This window comes from Procambarus clarkii, chromosome 76 (assembly GCF_040958095.1).
Source record: "Procambarus clarkii isolate CNS0578487 chromosome 76, FALCON_Pclarkii_2.0, whole genome shotgun sequence".
Classification (NCBI taxonomy): Eukaryota; Metazoa; Arthropoda; class Malacostraca; order Decapoda; family Cambaridae; genus Procambarus; species Procambarus clarkii.
In genome coordinates, this window is record NC_091225.1 from 22195450 (window position 1) to 22216503 (window position 21054).

The window sequence follows — 21054 nt, forward strand, 5'->3', positions numbered from 1 at the left end:
TGTTTTCAGTCCTTGTATGTTGGCAAAGATGAATGAGGTTACTCTATTAGTGATAGTTTGAATCCATATATCTCCCCCCGAGAATCCAGCTTTCTCTTCCCAATCTGAAACACCTACTGAACTCATTGCCGGAGCCTGTGCTCCTGCTAGGTGATTTATTGTCGTCATTCCCTTTGGGGTGATGTTTGAGATATTTTTTTTTTTTTGAGATATATACAAGAGTTGTTACATTCTTGTACAGCCACTAGTACACGTAGCGTTTCGGGCAAGTCCTTAATCCTACGGTCCCTGGAATACGATCCCCTGCCGCGAAGAATCGTTTTTTCATCCAAGTACACATTTTACTGTTGCGTTAAACAGAGGCTACAGTTAAGGAATTGCGCCCAGTAAATCCTCCCCGTCCAGGATACGAACCCATGACATAGTGCTCGCGGAACGCCAGGCGAGTGTCTGGCGTTCTGATGATCTGGCGAATGTTCTGATGAACACTCGAGGTCGCCTTCTTGAGCCGTTCATCCGCTCTTCTTCCCTGTCTCTTCTGAATTCTGGTGAGCCCACGCATTTGGACTCTCGGACTTGCACCCTTTCCGGTCTTGATCTTTCTCTTTGCTCGTCTTTTCTTTACTTAGATTTCACATAGCAGGTTCTTGATGACCTCCATGGCAGTGACCATTTCCCCATCCTTGTTACCTTTTTCTCTTTTCACCCTTCCCTCTCCTTCCTTAGGTGGCAGTTTGCCAAGGCAGACTGGAACCAATTTACCCTCAGTGCTGCTCTCTCTGACCTCTCCCTTCTGCCTCTCCCTCGCTCTCTCCTCCTTTTTCATGACACCGTCTACGATGCTGCCCTTCGCTCTATTCCTCGCTCTTCCTCTCGGGGGACCATGGAGGTGCGTTCCCTGGTGGAATGCAGACTGTGCTCGGGCTGTCCACTGTAAGCGTGCAGCCTGGAAGAGACACCACCGCCGGCAGACGGCCGATTCTTTTATTTCGGAAGGCGAGTGAGGTGGCCCATAGGGCCATCCATACGGCTAAACGTGAATGTTGGGCGTCTTATGTCTCCACCATTATGTCCGAAACTCTTCTGCCGCAGATCTGGAAGCGTATCCGCAAGATAAGTTCGTTCAAGGCTGTAAGTTCGTTCAAGGCTGTAAGTTCGTTCCAGATGTCTCACCAGTCCTTCACCTCTGCGGTACTCTTGTGGCGGACCCGTTGCTTGTCGCTACCGAACTGGATTCCCACTTTTCTTCTGTTAGCTCTGGTTTTCATCTTCTCCAATCTTTCCTTCTTCGTAAACCTGTTCTTGAATCTCGTCTTTTAGATTTCTGCACTCATCTTCAACTTCCCTATAATGATCCCTTCTCTCTCTCTGAACTTCGGTCTGCCCTGGCCCTCTGCGGTTCTACGGTGGCGGGTTCCGATGGCATTCATTATGAGATGCTTTGCCATCTCCCTCCGTGCACATCTCAGTATTTACCGAGTCTGTATAATTGGATCTGGGAGTTGTCGTCAGTCCCTGAGGACTGGCTCGATGCCTGTCCTCCTTGTTCGCAAACCAGGGTCTCTGGGAACATCCCCTAAGGACTTTCGCCCTATTGCCCTCACAACTTGTGTCTGCAAACTCTTTGAACGTATGGCTAACATTTGTCTGATGTGGTTCTTAGAACACCATCACCACCTCTCCCCTTCCTAATTTGGTTTCCGCAAGTGCCGCAGCACGACAGATGTCCTGGTGAACTTGGAGATCTATATTTGTACTGCTTTTGCTGCGAAGACCTCCGTTGTTGCCGTCCTTTTTGACCTAGAAAAGGCTTACGACACCATTGGCAATATCATATTCTATCCCAACTTCATTATTTTAGCCTTCGTGGTCATCTCCCTCTCTTTCTCCGCAGCTTCCTCTCACGTCGTTCCTTTCAGTGGTGAGGCTTGGTACCGCTCTCTCTGCCTCTTTTCAGCAATACGAAGGTGTACTGGGTAATGTTCTGAGCACTACTCTTTTTCTGGTGGCCCTCAATGGTCTTTCCTTTCTTCCTTCAGGCGACTTCTCCGCTCTCTATGTCGACGATCTTACCCTTTGCTGTCAGGGTGATGATTCGCCTCTCCTTTAACTTGCGATTGATGCTGTGTCGTCTTGGGCCACCAATCATGGCTTCAAGTTCTCTACGTCTAAGACTTGTGCTATGACTTTTACTCGGAAGCGTGTCGTTCTTCTTCCTTCTTTGTCGCTTTATGGTCACCCCATTGTGTACAAGGATTCCGCTAAGCTCTTGGGGTTGATTTTTGACACTTGTTTGTCTTGGTCGCCCCATATCTCTTACCTCCGTGTTGAATTCTCTAAAGCCCTTTACTCTCCTTCGGGTATTGTCCCATACTTCTTGGGGAGTGGATAGGCGCGCACTATTCTCTTTACATTCCTCTCTCGTCCTGTCTAAGCTCGATTATGGTTGCCCTGCTTACTCGTCTGCTTCTCCTTCTACTCTTCACCGTCTTGATGCCTTGCACCATACTGGGTTGCACCTCAGTTCTGGTGCCTTTCGTTCGATTCTCGTCCTCAGCTTGTATGTTAACACTGGCTTCCTATCTCTCCAGGACCATTGTGATCGCCACTGTCTTCAATATCTTGCGCGGTCCTTGCAACATCCTTCCTCTCGCCTCTGTCGTGCTTTAACTTTTGCCTCTCCTGCGGTTCCTGTTTCTCTTCACCACCTCCCTCTTTCTGTCCAGTTATCTTGCTTACTGGATTCTCTTTCAGTTCGTATTTCTAATATTTCTCCTCGTGTTGTTCCTTCTTTATCCCCGTAGAACGTCCCCCTTCCACAGTTTTGTACATCCTTAACCCACATCACTAAAGCTTTTAACCCTCCTACGGTTCTAAAACGCCTTTTCCTTGAGCGCTTTTCTTCTCACTCCCGCTCCATTTTGGTCTTGACCGATGGGTATAAGTCTGCGGACGGTGTAGGCTACTCTGTTGTTTTTCCTGATTGCACTTATATGTGTCGCTTACCTCCGGAGACTAGCTTCTTCACAGCGGAACTTTATGCTATTCTCTATGCTCTTCGTCTCCTGCTTTCTCGTTGTCAATCTTCCTTTGTAGTTGTTGTTGACTCTCGTAGTGCTTTCATGGCTCTCGGGTCCTTTAATCCAGTTCATCCAGTGGTTGTCGAGATCCAGCATTGGCTGTTTCTTGTTCACAGTAAATTTAAGTCGGTTGAGTTTTGTTGGGTTCCCAGCCATATTGGTGTCTCTTTAAATGAGCGTGCAGATGCTGCCGCTAGGGAAGCTGTCCGCTTTTGTCCCATCTCTCGTAAAAGTATTCCTTATTCCGACTTTTACCCGGTTATCCATTCCTCCATCGTTACCTGTTGGCAGGCTTGTTGGTCTTCTGTTACTGGTAACAAACTGCGTACTCTTAAATGTTGTGTGTCCTTGTGGCCGTCCTCCTACCACTGTAACCGGCGATGTGAAATGGCTCTGGCGAGGTTGTGAATTGGCCATACTCTCTTAACTTATGGTCACTTGATGGAGTGCCGCCCTGCTCCTTATTGTCCAAATTGCATTGTCCCTTTTACGGTCGTGCATATCCTTGTTGAATGTCCTGACTTCCAGGACGAGCGTGTGTCTAGTTTTCCGACCATCCCCCTCGGTCACCTGTCCCTCGCTAGTATGCTTGGTGACTCAGATACTTTTGATATCGTTCGCCTTAAGCGTTTCTGTTCTCATATTGGCATCCTTGGTGATATTTAGCGCTCTCTGGTTATCCCGCACATTTGATGGTGCTACATAGCCTTCCCGGTTTGGTGTCTTCTTTTGATAATTACTTACTTACACCACCACCTACACCTGCCACTTACACCACCACCTACACCTGCCACTTACACCACCACCTACACCTGCCACTTACACCACCACCTACACCTGCCACTTACACCACCACCTACACCTCCCACTTACACCACCACCTACACCTCCCACTTACACCACCACCTACACCTCCCACTTACACCACCACCTACACCTCCCACTTACACCACCACCTACACCTCCCACTTACACCACCACCTACACCTCCCACTTACACCACCACCTACACCTCCCACTTACACCACCACCTACACCTGCCACTTACACCACCACCTACACCTCCCACTTACACCACCACCTACACCTCCCACTTACACCACCACCTACACCTCCCACTTACACCACCACCTACACCTGCCACTTACACCACCACCTACACCTCCCACTTACACCACCACCTACACCTGCCACTTACACCACCCACCTACACCTCCCACTTACACCACCACCTACACCTCCCACTTACACCACCACCTACACCTGCCACTTACACCACCACCTACACCTGCCACTTACACCACCACCTACACCTGCCACTTACACCACCACCTACACCTGCCACTTACACCACCCACCTACACCTCCCACTTACACCACCACCTACACCTGCCACTTACACCACCACCTACACCTGCCACTTACACCACCACCTACACCTACCACCTACACCCTCATCACCCTGGCAGGCAACATACAGGCTGAGAAATATCCCAAATAATAATACAACATTCACACTAATTATCACAAAACAATTCTTGCACACATTTATATATATTATATAAGATTAAACATATTAAACATATAATATGTAATATTACACATAAAATATGTGATTTTGGATGTGTGTGTACACACCCAAATGGAACATATTTATCCTACGAATTTATGGGCAGAATATTTGCTCGTAATCAGCAGTTATTGGGCTTGCAATCTATATGTATAAAGAGAATGGTTTGTTTGTCTGTCTGTGATATGGACGACGGCCTGACTAACCATCCTGCGAGATGGGAAATTCTCCAGTTACGTTATTCTCTATTCCCTTTTGTAAATGTAATGACTTAGCGCTTTCCCCCCTGATTGTTCCCCAGCTCTTCCTTCCTATTAGGATAGCCAAGGACTCGGATCAAACCTGAAATGCCAATTTCATTATTTATGGTGTTAACAATTACATCTCCGGGTGTTATTGATGTTGGCTCAGCGTCCACTCTACGTCATTCGAGTACATTTTGTCCACTGAAGAGAGAATGGGAGGGAGAGAGAATGGAAGGGGGAGAGAATGGGAGGGAGAGAGAATGGAAGGGGGAGAGAATGGGAGGGAGAGAGAATGGAAGGGGGAGAGAATGGGAGGGAGAGAGAATGGAAGGGGGAGAGAATGGAATGGAAAGAAAGAACGCGAGGGAGAAAGAACGTCAGGCAGAAGGAATGAAAGGGAAGGAGGAAGGTAAGGAGAGAGAAAATAAAAGAGAATGTAGAGAGAACTGGAGTGGGAAAAGAATACGTGCGAGGAAAAATGAGAAATACGGAGAATAGGAAGGATAGACAGATAGACAATTAGAGCCAGAGAGACAAACAGAGACCCGGGCACCGCTGGATAACCTACCAATCTATCTAGTTATACGAGAGAAAGTTCCGATGTGTGTTTGGGTGTACAAGGTTCGAACCCCGACTCTCCAGACGGGGCTCACGCAGCCCTGCAGGTGACTGGTGATCTGGGCAGTCTTATATGAAGTGGTGGAGGGGGGGGTCGACCCCCCTCTGCAACCCCCACACCTTGAGGGGCATGGGTCTTCGTCCCTCCCTCACGAGGTCATTGGATACGAAACGTGCAACATAACCTAACCTTGCCTAGCCTAGCCTAACCTAACCTAACCTAACCTAACCTAACCTAACCTAACCTTGCCTAACCTTGCCTAACCTTGCCTAGCCTAACCTAACATAAGTTAACCTAACCTAACCAACCTAAACCCCGTATAGCTTAGCATTCGTTTAAATATTAGAGTATGGAAATACAGACAAACACAACCAATGTTCAGATGATGAGTTTGTTTACTGTGATGACTGTGTGTAGAGGTAATGGTTACTGTGATGACTGTGTAGAGGTAATGGTTACTGTGATGACTGTGTGTAGAGGTAATGTTTACTGTGATGATGACTGTGTGTAGAGGTAATGGTTACTGTGATGATGACTGTGTGTAGAGGTAATGGTTACTGTGATGACTGTGTGTAGAGGTAATGGTTACTGTGATGACTGTGTGTAGAGGTAATGGTTACTGTGATGACTGTGTAGAGGTAATGGTTACTGTGATGACTGTGTGTAGAGGTAATGGTTACTGTGATGACTGTGTGTAGAGGTAATGTTTACTGTGATGACTGTGTGTAGAGGTAATAGTTACTGTGATGATGACTGTGTGTAGAGGTAATGGTTACTGTGATGACTGTGTGTAGAGGTAATGGTTACTGTGATGATGACTGTGTGTAGAGGTAATGGTTACTGTGATGACTGTGTGTAGAGGTAATGGTTACTGTGATGACTGTGTGTAGAGGTAATGGTTACTGTGATGATTGTGTGTAAAGGTAATGGTTACTGTGATGACTGTGTGTAGAGGTAATGGTTACTGTGATGACTGTGTGTAGAGGTAATGGTTAATGTGATGACTGTGTAGAGGTAATGGTTACTGTGATGATGACTGTGTGTAGAGGTAATGGTTACTGTGATGACTGTGTGTAAAGGTAATGGTTACTGTGATGATTGTGTGTAAAGGTAATGGTTACTGTGATGACTGTGTAGGGGTAATGGTTACTGTGATGACTGTGTAGAGGTAATGGTTACTGTGATGACTGTGTAGAGGTAATGGTTACTGTGATGACTGTGTAGAGGTAATGGTTACTGTGATGACTGTGTAGAGGTAATGGTTACTGTGATGACTGTGTAGAGGTAATGGTTACTGTGATGACTGTGTAGAGGTAATGGTTACTGTGATGACTGTGTAGAGGTAATGGTTACTGTGATGACTGTGTAGAGGTAATGGTTACTGTGATGACTGTGTAGAGGTAATGGTTACTGTGATGACTGTGTAGAGGTAATGGTTACTGTGATGACTGTGTAGAGGTAATGGCTACTGTGATGACTGTGTAGAGGTAATGGTTACTGTGATGACTGTGTGTAGAGGTAATGGTTACTGTGATGACTGTGTGTAGAGGTAATGGTTACTGTGATGACTGTGTAGAGGTAATGGTTACTGTGATGACTGTGTGTAGAGGTAATGGTTACTGTGATGACTGTGTGTAGAGGTAATGGTTACTGTGATGACTGTGTGTAGAGGTAATGGTTACTGTGATGACTGTGTAGAGGTAATGGTTACTGTGATGACTGTGTAAAGGTAATGGTTACTGTGATGACTGTATGTAGAGGTAATGGTTACTGTGATGACTGTGTGTAGAGGTAATGGTTACTGTGATGACTGTGTAGAGGTAATGGTTACTGTGATGACTGTGTGTAGAGGTAATGGTTACTGTGATGACTGTGTGTAGAGGTAATGGTTACTGTGATGACTGTGTAGAGGTAATGGTTACTGTGATGACTGTGTAGAGGTAATGGTTACTGTGATGACTGTGTGTAGAGGTAATGGTTACTGTGATGACTGTGTGTAGAGGTAATGGTTACTGTGATGATGACTGTGTGTAGAGGTAATGGTTACTGTGATGACTGTGTGTAGAGGTAATGGTTACTGTGATGACTGTGTGTAGAGGTAATGGTTACTGTGATGATGACTGTGTGTAGAGGTAATGGTTACTGTGATGACTGTGTGTAAAGGTAATGGTTACTGTGATGACTGTGTGTAGAGGTAATGGTTACTGTGATGACTGTGTAGAGGTAATGGTTACTGTGATGATGACTGTGTGTAGAGGTAATGGTTACTGTGATGACTGTGTGTAAAGGTAATGGTTACTGTGATGACTGTGTGTAGAGGTAATGGTTACTGTGATGACTGTGTAGAGGTAATGGTTACTGTGATGACTGTGTAGAGGTAATGGTTACTGTGATGACTGTGTAGAGGTAATGGTTACTGTGATGAAAGTGTAGAGGTAATGGTTACTGTGATGACTGTGTAGAGGTAATGGTTATTGTGATGACTGTGTAGAGGTAATGGTTATTGTGATGAGGAAGGGGTGACTTTGGAGGAGGGGTGTGAATGCTGGAAGAGATGGGGAGGGTGGGAATGGGGCTAGATGGGGAGGGTGGGAATGGGGCTAGATGGGGAGGGTGGGAATGGGGCTAGATGGGGAGGGTGGGAATGGGGCTAGATGGGGAGGGTGGGAATGGGGCTAGATGGGGAGGGAGGGAATGGGGCTAGATGGGGAGGGTGGGAATGGGGCTAGATGGGGAGGGTGGGAATGGGGCTAGATGGGGAGGGTGGATGAGGGGAGAGACATTGGAGGGTGTGTGTGAGAGAGGCCTGGGCACAGGGTCGACCCGGGCATCGCCGGGTAAACCGTCACCCCAACACAATACACTAAAAGTGCGATACAAAACAATTATAAGCAATACTATACAAAAAGACCACTGCATCATACTGCACAATGTTGTCACTATATCACTATACCAGACAATCACCGCACACCATCATATAAAACTATAGTTGGATGACTATACCAAATACTCACAACACTGTTTTACATCACTATACAAATTAACCAACACAACTATATGCTAAACATTTGAACTCTGAAACAGACTTCTACAGTACCATCACACCTAATGGTTATATATTCAACCCCTCCTTCCCAACCCCCTTTACCTCCCGTTACCCCTCCCCTTCCCACCCCCTATCCCCTCCCCTTCACAACCCCTAACCCCTCCCCAACCTCCCTTCACGCCAAACCTTTACCTCCCAACCCCACCTTTCCTAAACCTGTATACCTCAACATCCCTACCCCTCATCCTTCTTACCTCCCAACATCCCTACCCCTCAACATTCTTACCTCCCAACATCCCAACCCCTCAACATTCTTACCTCCCAACATCCCTACCCTTCAACATTCCAACCTCACAACATCCCTACGCCTCACCATTCTTACCTCACTGTGGTAAATTTTTACCCACTATATCTATATTATTATCTAAGAAATGTATTATTTCAAAATCATATCAGAATCATATCAAAATCATATCAGAATCACTATAGATTCATTATACATCTTGATCCTAGATGACAATGTCTATGATCACGTAGAGCATAGGGCCCTTGGTTGCCTACGTGACTTTGTGAATGATCTCTCAAGGATCCAGAAGCTTCTATAAGGATTTCTTAATTAAAAAACTATTGGAACATTAAATCGATTTCCGGTAGGGATTATAACGAATCCTTAATAAGAATCAATAGTACTATCCAGTACTACTTATAATCTTTAAATCCTATATCTAATTATATTATAATCACATCTTATCTCAATCTTATATCTAGACAGTAAAAATAATCAATCAATATTCATAGAAGGCTATCATGCTCAGGGAGCATGGGTTATATTATATATTGAGGTTATATTGAGATGATTTCGGGGCTTTAGTGTTCCCGCGGCCCGGTCCTCGACCAGGCCTCCACCCCCAGGAAGCAGCAGCCCGTGACAGCTGACTAACTCCCAGGTACCTATTTACTGCTAGGTAACAGGGGCATCAGGGTGAAAGAAACTCTGCCCATTGTTTCTCGTCGGCGCCCGGGATCGAACCCGGGACCACAGGATCATGCGTCCAGTGTTCTGTCCACTCAGCCGCCGGCTATGGCTGGGAGAGACGCGCCCACCACACCCCGAGGGCCAGAACGCGTGTGTTTACAAAAGAGTGAACAAGTGTGATAGTGCCTTGCAGACATTACTTAGTTCAGGACACCTTATCGAATTATCTTTATCACCAGTGATTACTCTCTAGAACTGGGGGAGTACCTGGACAATATATCTACAAGGAAAAATTCCTATATAAGTGTAGAGTGGAGCACACACAAAGTGACTGTCTCCACCACCATCACCACCTATCATCCTACTGCAAACGCAATTAAGGACAATCACGTAGCAACGCTACTAGATCATCATACAGCAATGCTGTGAAATAAAATATCGTGCCTAAACTCACAACAAGAGAGTTATCCAGTCTGGCACACTTGTCAGACAGGCACCCCGGCATTCAGAGAAGTATATTGAATGTTACTAGTGTATTAATTGGTCAATTGTATGCTTATATAACTTTAATATATCCAATAAGTCTGTCTGTCAGTTATAGAGCGAGGCAACACCTCACTTTTCAGTAAGTTTATTAATATTGTAGTGCAGCAGTTGAATTTTTCCAAGCATAAAGGCCCTCACGAGGTAAACAAAACCTCATGAGTGTCCATTGTATGTGAAAAGCTTCAATCGTGTTGACTGAACCTCTTCATATAAATTGAATATATCTATATCTATATATATACTTGAATATATAAATTAATTTAACAATTGCTTGCTTAGTTATCTTTAATTAATCTTATAAGTTCATTTAATTGAATATAATTTTTTGTACTTAGTTGGTATAATTTTTAGTACTTAGACTACATTTAAGGTCATTTAATATCATACTTCTACAATTTAAATTGTTGTTTATAGTATAAGTATATATATTGGCTGTTGATAGTTATGGTGCTAGGCTGGACTATGTACAAGTTTAAATCCCTGATTTAAACAGAACCAGTCTTCAGTCATAGAACTGAATTTATTAAAATCTTATCCTTGTATGAAAAAATACAAGTTAATGTGAGATACTTGTCTGCAGGAGGACTGGATCTTCAATCAACCTATCAACTAATTCATTCACCCCACCTACCCCTTACAGCCCACAATCTGTCATTAGGAAAAGAGGAGCTAGGATTTACGACCCTAGCTAGAGACTTTAGTTGAATTAATTGCAGACAGTAATTTTTAATTTAGTACAGTACAAGTCCCTGGTAGTCTCCTCTCATATCAATCCCGGCAGGTTTTTCCCACACTAACAACATCCCTATCCCTCAACATTCTTACCTCACAACATCCCTACCCCCTCATCATTCTTACCTCCCAACTTTCCTACCTCACAACATCCTTACCCCTCCTCACTCTTGCCTCCCAACATCCCTATGCCTCAACATTCTTACCTCACAACATTCCTACCCTCAACATTCCTACCTCCCAACATCCCTACCCCTCAACATTCTTACCTCACAACATCACTACCCCTCAATATTCTTACCTCACAACATCCCTACCCCTCAATATTCTTACCTCACAACATCCCTACCCCTCAACATTCTTACCTCACAACATCCCTACCCTACCTCATTCTTACCTCCCAACATCCCTAGCCCTCAACATTCTTACCTCACAACATCCCTACCCATCAACATTCTTACCTCCCAACATCGCGATCCCTCAACATTCTCACCTTCCAACACCCCTAGCCTTCAACATTCTTACCTCTAAACATCGCTACCCCTCAACATTCTTACCTCCAACCATCCCTAACCCTCAACACTCTTACGCAGGCGATGAGTCACAATAACGTGGCTGAAGTATGTTTACCAGACCACACACTACAAGATGAAGGGACGATGATGTTTCAGTCCGTCCTGGACCATTCTTAAGTCGATGAGAAGTCGACTTGAGGGGTAGGAATATTGGGAGGACTGGCATTCCTACCCCTCAAGTCGAATAATGTCGGTTTCGTCGACATTCTCAAGTCGACGAAACGTCGCCGTCCCTTCATCTTCTAGTGTGTGATCAAGTCAACACTCTTACCTTCCAACATTTCTACCCCTCAATATTCCTACCTCCCTTCAGTAGTAGGGATGAAAGGGTAGCGAGGATTTTTTTCGGGGTCAGTCATCGCTACCCCTTCAGGGGTTCCAAGTAAATTGGGCCAGTCATTGCTATCCCTTCAGGGGTTCCGGGTAAATTGGGCCAGTCATCGCTACCCCTTCAGGGGTTCCAAGTAAATTGGGCCAGTCATCGCTTCCCCTTCAGGGGTTCCAGATAAATTGGGCCAGTCATCGCTACCCCTTCAGGGGTTCCAGGTAAATTGGGCCAGTCATCGCTACCCCTTCAGGGGTTCCAGATAAATTGGGCCGGTCATCGCTACCCCTTTAGGGGTTCCAAGTAAATTGGGCCAGTCATTGCTATCCCTTCAGGGGTTCCGGGTAAATTGGGCCAGTCATCGCTACCCCTTCAGGGGTTCCAGATAAATTGGGCCGGTCATCGCTACCCCTTCAGGGGTTCCAAGTAAATTGGGCCAGTCATCGCTACCCCTTCTGGGGTTCCAGGTAAATTGGGCCGGTCATCGCTACCCCTTTAGGGGTTCCAAGTAAATTGGGCCGGTCATCGCTACCCCTTTAGGGCTTCCAAGTAAATTGGGCCAGTCATCGCTACCCCTTCAGGGGTTCCAGATAAATTGGGTCAGTCATCGCTACCCCTTCAGGGGTTCCAGATAAATTGGGTCAGTCATCGCTACCCCTTTAGGGGTTCCAAGTAAATTGGGCCGGTCATCGCTACCCCTTCTGGGGTTCCAGGTAAATTGGGCCGGTCATCGCTACCCCTTCAGGGGTTCCAGGTAAATTGGGCCAGTCATCGCTACCCCTTCAGGGGTTCCAGGTAAATTTCCGATTTGGAGTTCAAGAATTCTTATGGTGAAAATAATTTCAGAGTTCGTAGAAGTCACTAAAGTTTGTTAAGAAAAATTCAGGGACAAAGTTCGCTCTCGTATTACTGAGAATAAACTCTACGGTCGTTGTTTTGTTTTTTTGAAAATCACTCATTTGGAGTTAAAGAGTTCTTAGGGAGGAAATTCAGACCGAAAATCACTCATTCGTTCTTAAAGGATTCTTATGGGAGAAATTCAAAATTTTTCTGCGTTCAGTTTTATGAAAATATTTCAGAGTTCTTATAATCATAGAAGTTTATTTAAGAGTGTAAGACCGAAATTTGTAAAGACCATTTCAGAGAATATTGTCTTATACATTTTGGTAAGGAAAATAGACATCTTAGCCGTGACTTTTAGTTTTTATATCCATTTACTGCTGTGTCACTTGTAAAAAGACCGAAAATTATTCAGAGGCCATTTTCGGACCAATTTTCAACAGAGACCATTTGAAGACCGAAATTTATAAAAAGACCATTTTCAGAACTATTTTCATCGGAGTCCAGTTAAAGACAGAAAATTAGTCAGAGTCCATTAGAAATAAAAAATTAGTCAGAGACCAGTTTATGTCCAAAATTCGTCAGAGTCCAGTAAAGATAAAAAAGTATTCGGAGTCCCATAGAGACTGATAATTAGTCAGAGTCCACTTTGAGACCAATATTAGTCAGAGTTCAATTAATGACCAAAATTAGTCAGAGACCACTTTGAGACCAAAATAATTCATTGTTTTACTTACACCTGCATTCTTAAAGAGTTCTTACTGAGGAAATTAAAATATTGTCAGTGTCCGTTTGAAGACAGAAAAATTAACAGAGTTCAGTTTGAGCCCAAAAATATTCAGAGACCATTTTCAGACCAGTCCAGTTTAAGACCCAAATTTGTCAAGACCACATTTTCGCTACTAATAGCCCAATTTTAAACAATCATATTTCAGATGTAGTAAATAAAATTCAGTCAGTAAGTTTTAGCTCCTGTCTCCTGAGAATGAGAAGAACAGAGTGAATAAGGAGAGAATATAGAAATACAGCAGCATTATTGAAGGTTTAGATAAGTTGGGGAATGGGAGGGCAAGATGAAGGGGGGGGGGTGAAGGGGGAACGGGCGAGATGAAGGGCAAAGAGTGTTGGGGGAAGGTAAGGGGACAGGAGCTAGAACATGCTTACTGTTTAAATTTGATTTACTACGTCTTAAATATGACTGTTTAAAATTGGGGTATTAATAGCTAAAATGTGATCTTGACAAATTTGGATCTTAAACTGGACTCTGGTGAAAATTGGTTTGGAAAGGGTCTGAATATTTTTGGGCTCAAACTGGACTCTTAATTTTTTGGTCTTCAAACGGACTCTGACAATATTTTAATTTCCTCAATAAGAACTCTTTAAGAATGCAGGAATAAGTAAAACTCTGAATTATTTTGGTCTCAAAGTGGTCTCTGACTAATTTTGGTCATTAATTAGACTGACGAATTTTGGGCATAAACTGGTTTCTGACTAATTTTGGTCTTTTAACTAGTCTCTGACTAATTTTGGATTTCTAATGGATTTCTAACTGGACTTTCTAATGGACTAATGGACTAATTTTCTGTCTTTAACTGGACTCTGATGAAAATCGGTTTGTAAATGGTCTTTTTACAAATTACAGTCAATTTCGGTCTTCAAATGGCCTCTGATGAAAATCGGTCTGTAAATGGTCTTTTTACAAATTTCGGTCATTTCAGTTTTCAAATGGACTCTGTTGAAAATTGGTCCAAAAATGGCCTCTGAATAATTTTCGGCCTTTTTACAAGTGACACAGCAGTAAATGGATATAAAAACTAAAAGTCACGGCTAAGATGTCTATTTTCCTTAACAAAACGTGTAAGACAATATTCCCTGAAAATGGTCTTTTTACAAATTTCGGTCTTACACTCTTAAATAAACTTCTATGATTATAAGAACTCTGAAATATTTTCATAAAATTGAACGCAGAAAAAATTTGAATTTCTCCCATAAGAATCCTTTAAGAACGAATAGGTGATTTTCGGTCTGAATTTCCTCCATAAGAACTCTTTTAACTCCAAATGAGTGATTTTCAAAAAAACAAAACAACGACCGTAGAGTTTATTCTCAGTAATACGAGAGCGAACTTTGTCCCTGAATTTTTCTTAACAAACTTCTATGACTTCTACGAACTCTGAAATTATTTTCCCCATAAGAATTCTTTATCTCCAAATCGGAAATTTATCAGGAACCCCTGAAGGGGTAGGGAGGACTGGCCCCGAAAAAAATTCCTCGCTACCCCTACATCCCTACCCTTCAAAATTCTTACCTCCCAACATCCCTAACCATCAACATTCTTACCTCCCAACATCCCTGCCCCCTCAACCTTCTTACCTCCCAACATCCCTAAACATCAACATTCTTACCTCCCAACATCCCTACCCCCTCAACATTCTTACCTCCCAACATAGTTAACAAATGGAATGCAGTAAGTAGTGTTGTGGTGGAGGCAGACTCCATACACAGTTTCAAATATAGTTATGATAGAGCCCAATAGGCTCAGGAATCTGTACACCAGTTGATTGACAGTTGAGAGGCGGGACCAAAGAGCCAGAGCTCAACCCTCGCAAACTCAACTAGGTGAGTACATTCCTACCCCTCAACATTCCTACCTCCAAACATCGCCACCCTTCAAAATTCTTACCTACCCACATCCGTAACCCTCAACATTCTTTCCTCCCAACATCCCTACCCGTCAACATTTTTACCTCCCAACACCCTTACTCTTCAACCTTCTTACCTACCGACATCGTTACCTCTCAACATGCTTACCTAGAATCATCCCTACCACTCAACATTCTTACCTCACAACATCCCTAACACTCAACATTTCTATCTCCCAACATTCCTACTACTCAACATTCTTACCTCCCAACATCCTTAGCCCTCTACATTCTTACCTCCTAACATCCCTACCCCTCAACATTCTTACCTCGCAACATCGCTACCCCTCAACATTCTTACCTCGCAACATCGCTACCCCTCAACATTCTTACCTCGCAACATCGCTACCCCTCAACGTTCTTACCTCCAAACATCGTTACCTCTCAACATTCTTATCCACACACATCCCTACCTCTCAATATTCTTACCTCACAACATCTCAACCCCTCAACATTCTTATCTCCCAACATCCCTACCTCAAAACATTCTTACCTCCCAACATCACTACCCCTCAACATTCTTACCTCCCAACATCCCAACCCCCTCAACATTCTTACCTCCCAACATCGCTACCCCTCAACATTCTTACCTCCCAACATCACTACCCCTCAACATTCTTATCTCCCAACATCCCTACCCCTCAACATTCTTACCTCGCAACATCGCTACCCCTCAACATTCTTACCTCGCAACATCGCTACCCCTCAACATTCTTACCTCGCTACCCCTCAACGTTCTTACCTCCAAACATCGTTACCTCTCAACATTCTTATCCACACACATCCCTACCTCTCAATATTCTTACCTCACAACATCTCAACCCGTCAACATTCTTATCTCCCAACATCCCTACCTCAAAACATTCTTACCTCTCAACATCACTACCCCACAACATTCTTACCTCGCAACATCCCTACCCCCTCAACATTCTTACCTCCCAACATCACTACCCCTCAACATTCTTACCTCCCAACATCACTACCCCTCAACATTCTTACCTCCCAACATCGCGAACCCTCAACATTCTTAGCTCCCAACATCCTTACCCCTCAACATTCTTACCTCCCAACATCCCTACCCCTCAACATTCTTACCTCCCAACATCCCTACCCCTCAACATTCTTACCTCCCAACATCCCTACCCCACAACATTCTTACCTCGCAACATCCCTACCCCCTCAACATTCTTACCTCCCAACATCCCTACCCCACAACATTCTTACCTCCCAACATCCCTACTCGTCAACATTCTTACCTCCTAACATCCTTACCCCTCAACATTCTTACCTCCCAACATCACTGCCCCTCAACATTCTTACCTCCCAACATCACTACCCCTTAAATTAACATTCTTTCCTTCCAACATCCCTACTCCTTAACATTCTTTCCTTCCAACATCCCTACCCCTCAACATTCTTACCTTCCAACATCCTTACCCCTCAACATTCTTACCTCCCAACATCCCTACCCATCAACATTCTTACCTTCCAACATCCTTACTCCTCAACATTCTTACCTCTCAACATCCCTAATCCTCAACATTCTTGCCCTCTAACATCCTGACCCTTCAACATTCTTACCTTCCAACATCCTTACCCTTCAACATTCTTACCTTCCAACATCCCTACCACTCAACATTTTTACCTCCCATCAACCCTATTCTTCAACCTTCTTACCTCCCAACATCGTTACCTCACAACATCCCTACAGCAAAACATTCTTACCCCCCAACATCCCTACCCTCAACATTCTTACCTCCCATCATCCCTAACCCTCAACATTCTTACCTCCCAACATCTCTATCCCTCAACATTCCTTTCACCCAACATTCTCATTTACCCCCTCAACATTCTTAAATCCTAACATCCCTACCCCTAACATTCTTACCTCCCAACATCTCTACCTCTCAACATTCCTACCTCTCAACATCCCTACCCTTCAACATTCCTCTCTCACAAGATCCCTACCCCTCAACATTCTTACCTTCCAGCATTCCTACCCCTCAACATTCTTTCCTTCCAGCATTCCTACCCCTCAACATTCTTACCTTCCAGCATTCCTACCCCTCAACATTCCTACTTCCCAACATCCCTACCCCTTAAAATTCTTACCTCCCAACATCCCTAACCTTCAACATTCTTCCCTCCCAATATCCCTACCCCTAACATTCTTAGCTCCCAAGATACCTACCCCTCAACATTCTTACCTCCCAACATCCCTACCCCGGTGGGGAGCGGACAGAACACTGGACGCGTGATTCTGTGTTCCCGGGTTCGATCCCGGGCGCCGGCAAGAAACAATGGGCAGAGTTTCTTTCACCCTGATGCACCTGTTACCTAGCAGTAAAATAGGTACCTGGGAGTAAAGTCAGCTGTCACGGGCTGCTTCCTGGGGGTGGAGGCCTGGTCGAGGACCGGGCCGCGGGGACACTAAGCCCCAAAATCATCTCAAGATAACCTCATGATAACCAGTCAACATTCCGACTTAACTACATTTTCTTTATCTCTGATAACCGTCAGAAATATGTCTGGCCTGACTCCCTTCACTTAGGTTATTTCCGTCTGCCATCACGTTTGGTCATGGATTCTGTATCAGTGTCGTCTAATATGCTTTCTCGAAAACTTTTGACTGTGTTGGTGTTAATTTTCGGATTTTGGCAGTTGTGGTACACATGTTGGTTCTTGCATTCAAGCGAACACCTGTTCCGGCTGCGGCAGCAGGTAGTACACAGGCATGACAAAGAGAGTGGCGTCAAACACCTAGCCAAGCAGCTGGCTGCCATATTTAAGATTCTCAGCCCTCAACCCAGGTGTGACCCAACACTCTTCGAAGACTATCATGCGTCCTTCTGGTACAGAGTGCCACATGTTGGCTCAGTCCTGCAGTACCTTCAACATCTACGGCAGATCGAGGGCCTGGAGACCTTCCTTTGGCAGGTGGGTGTGACGCCAGTGAGCGCCCCTAGCGACCGTGACTACCCTTGGCAAGCCATCCTGTGTATCGCAGCTAGCCTGCTCCTTTTCCTTTCATTAACCGACATAAACAGACGTATCGTTTTCTTCCTGAGAAAGCTTGGTGTCCCCGACTGCTTATTGCGGTATATAGCAGACCTCCGCCACGACAGCCAGGAGGGAACTCTCTCCGGGGTTCTCGCTCTTCACGAGAGTCCGAAGAGCAGAGAGTCCGAAGAGCCCCGTAAAGAGGGCAGAGAGTCCGAAGTGCCCCGTAAAGAGGGCAAAGAGCCCCGTAAAGAGGGCAAAGAGCCCCGTAAAGAGGGCAAAGAGCCCCGTAAAGAGGGCAAAGAGCCCCGTAAAGAGGGCAAAGAGCCCCGTAAAGAGGGCAAAGAGCCCCGTAAAGAGGGCAAAGAGCCCCGTAAAGAGGGCAAAGAGCCCCGTAAAGAGGGCAAAGAGCCCCGTAAAGAGGGCAAAGAGCCCCGTAAAGAGGGCAAAGAGCCCCGTAAAGAGGGCAGAGAGTCCGAAGAGCCCCGTGAAGAGGGCAGAGAGTCCGAAGAGAGCCGTGAAGAGGGCAGAGAGTCCGAAGAGAGCCGTGAAGAGGGCAGAGAGTCCGAAGAGCCCCGTGAAGAGGGCAGAGAGTCCGAAGAGCCCCATGAAGAGGGCAGAGAGTCCGAATTGCCCCATGAACAGAGCAGGTCTCCCGAAGAGTCCCGTGAAGAGAACTGGGACCCCGAAGAACCCCATGAAGAGAACTAGGACCCCGAAGAGCCCCATGAAAACGTCAAAGAACCAGAAAAGCCCCATGAAGAGTGCTGGGACCCCGAAGAGCCCCATGAAGAGTGCTGGGACCCCGAAGAACCCCATGAAGAGAACTAGGACCCCGAAGAGCCCCATGAAGACGTCAAAGAACCAGAAAAGCCCCATGAAGAGTGCTGGGACCCCGAAGAACCCCATGAAGAGTGCTGGGACCCCGAAGAACCCCATGAAGAGAACTAGGACCCCGAAGAGCCCCATGAAGACGTCAAAGAACCAGAAAAGCCCCATAAAGAGTGCTGGGACCCCGAGGAGCCCCATGAAGAGTGCTGGGACCCCGAGGAGCCCCATGAAGACGTCAGAGAACCAGAAAAGCCCCATGAAGAGTGCTGGGACCCCGAAGAGCCTCATGAAGACGACAAAGAACCAGAAAAGCCCCATGAAGACGTCAAAGAACCAGAAAAGCCCCATGAAGAGGGCAGTGTCCTCGCAATGCTACGTGAAGAGGCCAGAAACCTCAAAAAGGTCCGTAAAGAGGACAGGAAGACCGAAAATCTTCTACACGAGAGCAGGAAGACCGAAAAGCCTCTACACGAGGGCTGGGAGCCCGAAAAGCCTCTACACGAGGGCTGGGAGCCCGAAAAGCCTCTACACGAGGACAGGGAGCCCGAAAAAATCCTTACGAAGGATGGGGATGCTGAAGAAGAAGCTGAAGTGTGTTCTACTAGGTATAAGCCATGGTTTTATTTCTCAGCTAATAATGATTGGTATTTAACCGTCCCCATCGCGAGAAAATTTTTGATAAACACAATCGTAAACAGGGGGCGGCGACCTGGCGTCGAGATTCGTGTCCTGTTGGATGAGCACCGGGTAATTATCGTTGGCACCGTCGTCATCGATGTTATTGAGAGCCGGGATGCCATTAAAAAATATTTAATGACAATGTCACACATCACTGTGGTGACGGAGGGAGTGGACTGTGGCGCGGAGAAGTCTGAAACCTCTTCGGAATTCCCTTTACCTCCCCACAAACCTTGGCCTTATCCTTCGTTGGAAGTTCTTTACAAAAGGTTGGGCAAGGTATATAGAGGGGATAGGGCGCTAGGCAGGTCTCTGTAGTATGATCCCGATGACAATACTGGAATAATCAGAATGGGACTTGGATATGTACCCAAGGAGGACATGGGGTCCGGGAAAGGAGCCAAGAAGGGGTATAAAGGACCAGAGATCGGCTGGGAGCAGGATGAAAAGGCCGTTGAAAAGGTCGATGATAAGGCCGAGCTAGCCTGGGAGAATAAGATTAAGCCAGACGGGAAGACACAAGACTGCATGGAAGAGTGGCGCAAGACAGTAGGCTCCTTCCGTCCAAACTACGCCAAAAACAGAGACAAGGATGGCAAAAGAATACCCAAAAAAGAGAGAGAAAAAGCTAAAGGCAAATATTTAAGGGGAGAGTGGAGGTGAGAAGACCAGGAGAAGGAGATTATGTGTGAAAATGCCCCAACCACTAGACTGGTCATAAGGACACCCCCTTACCTACCCAACTCCCCCTCACCCTTATCTGCCCCTCCCTTACCCCCTACTCCCTCACATCTCGCCCATTCCCCAACTCCCCTTTCCCCAGATTAATCCACAACTCTGCACCCTCAAGAATTTCAAAGATAACTATTACCAATAATGTTAGCGTATATTTGTGTTCTCCCCATGTTCTTAAAATACCCTCCCAAATGTTCATAACATGTTCACTATACAACTTGCTACACATTATTCATATTCCACACATGTTCTCTGCAAGTTCAACTCATATTTTTCACCTGTTTCTCCAAGGTCTTCACATTCGCTTCCATGTTCTCTGTGTTCTTTTTCATATTCTCCGTGTTCTCAGAATGTTCTTCACAAGATCGTTGTTCATTCTTCTTATGCTCTATATATTCTCTTTATGTTAAAACACGTTCTCTGCAACTTCAATTCATATTCCCCCGCATGTTCTGTGTTCATCGCATTTTCTTACATGTTCTTTAAAATGAAATGTACAATTGCTTATTCCGTTCAGTAACTAATTCCTTGTCAAATATTATCAGCAGCATTAC

General features: G+C 45.3%; 1 protein-coding gene across 1 annotated transcript; it reads left to right on the top strand.

Moving 5' to 3' along the window:
* The first annotated feature begins 1068 nt into the window (after nt 1–1068).
* On the top strand, nt 1069–20683 carry LOC138357223 (neurofilament heavy polypeptide-like). The gene is made up of 3 exons (XM_069313883.1): nt 1069–1149; nt 17918–18193; nt 18366–20683. The coding sequence occupies exons 1-3, from the start codon at nt 1069–1071 to the stop codon at nt 19737–19739; spliced, it is 1731 nt and encodes a 576-aa protein (XP_069169984.1). The 3' UTR covers nt 19740–20683.
* Nucleotides 20684–21054: the final 371 nt, after the last annotated feature.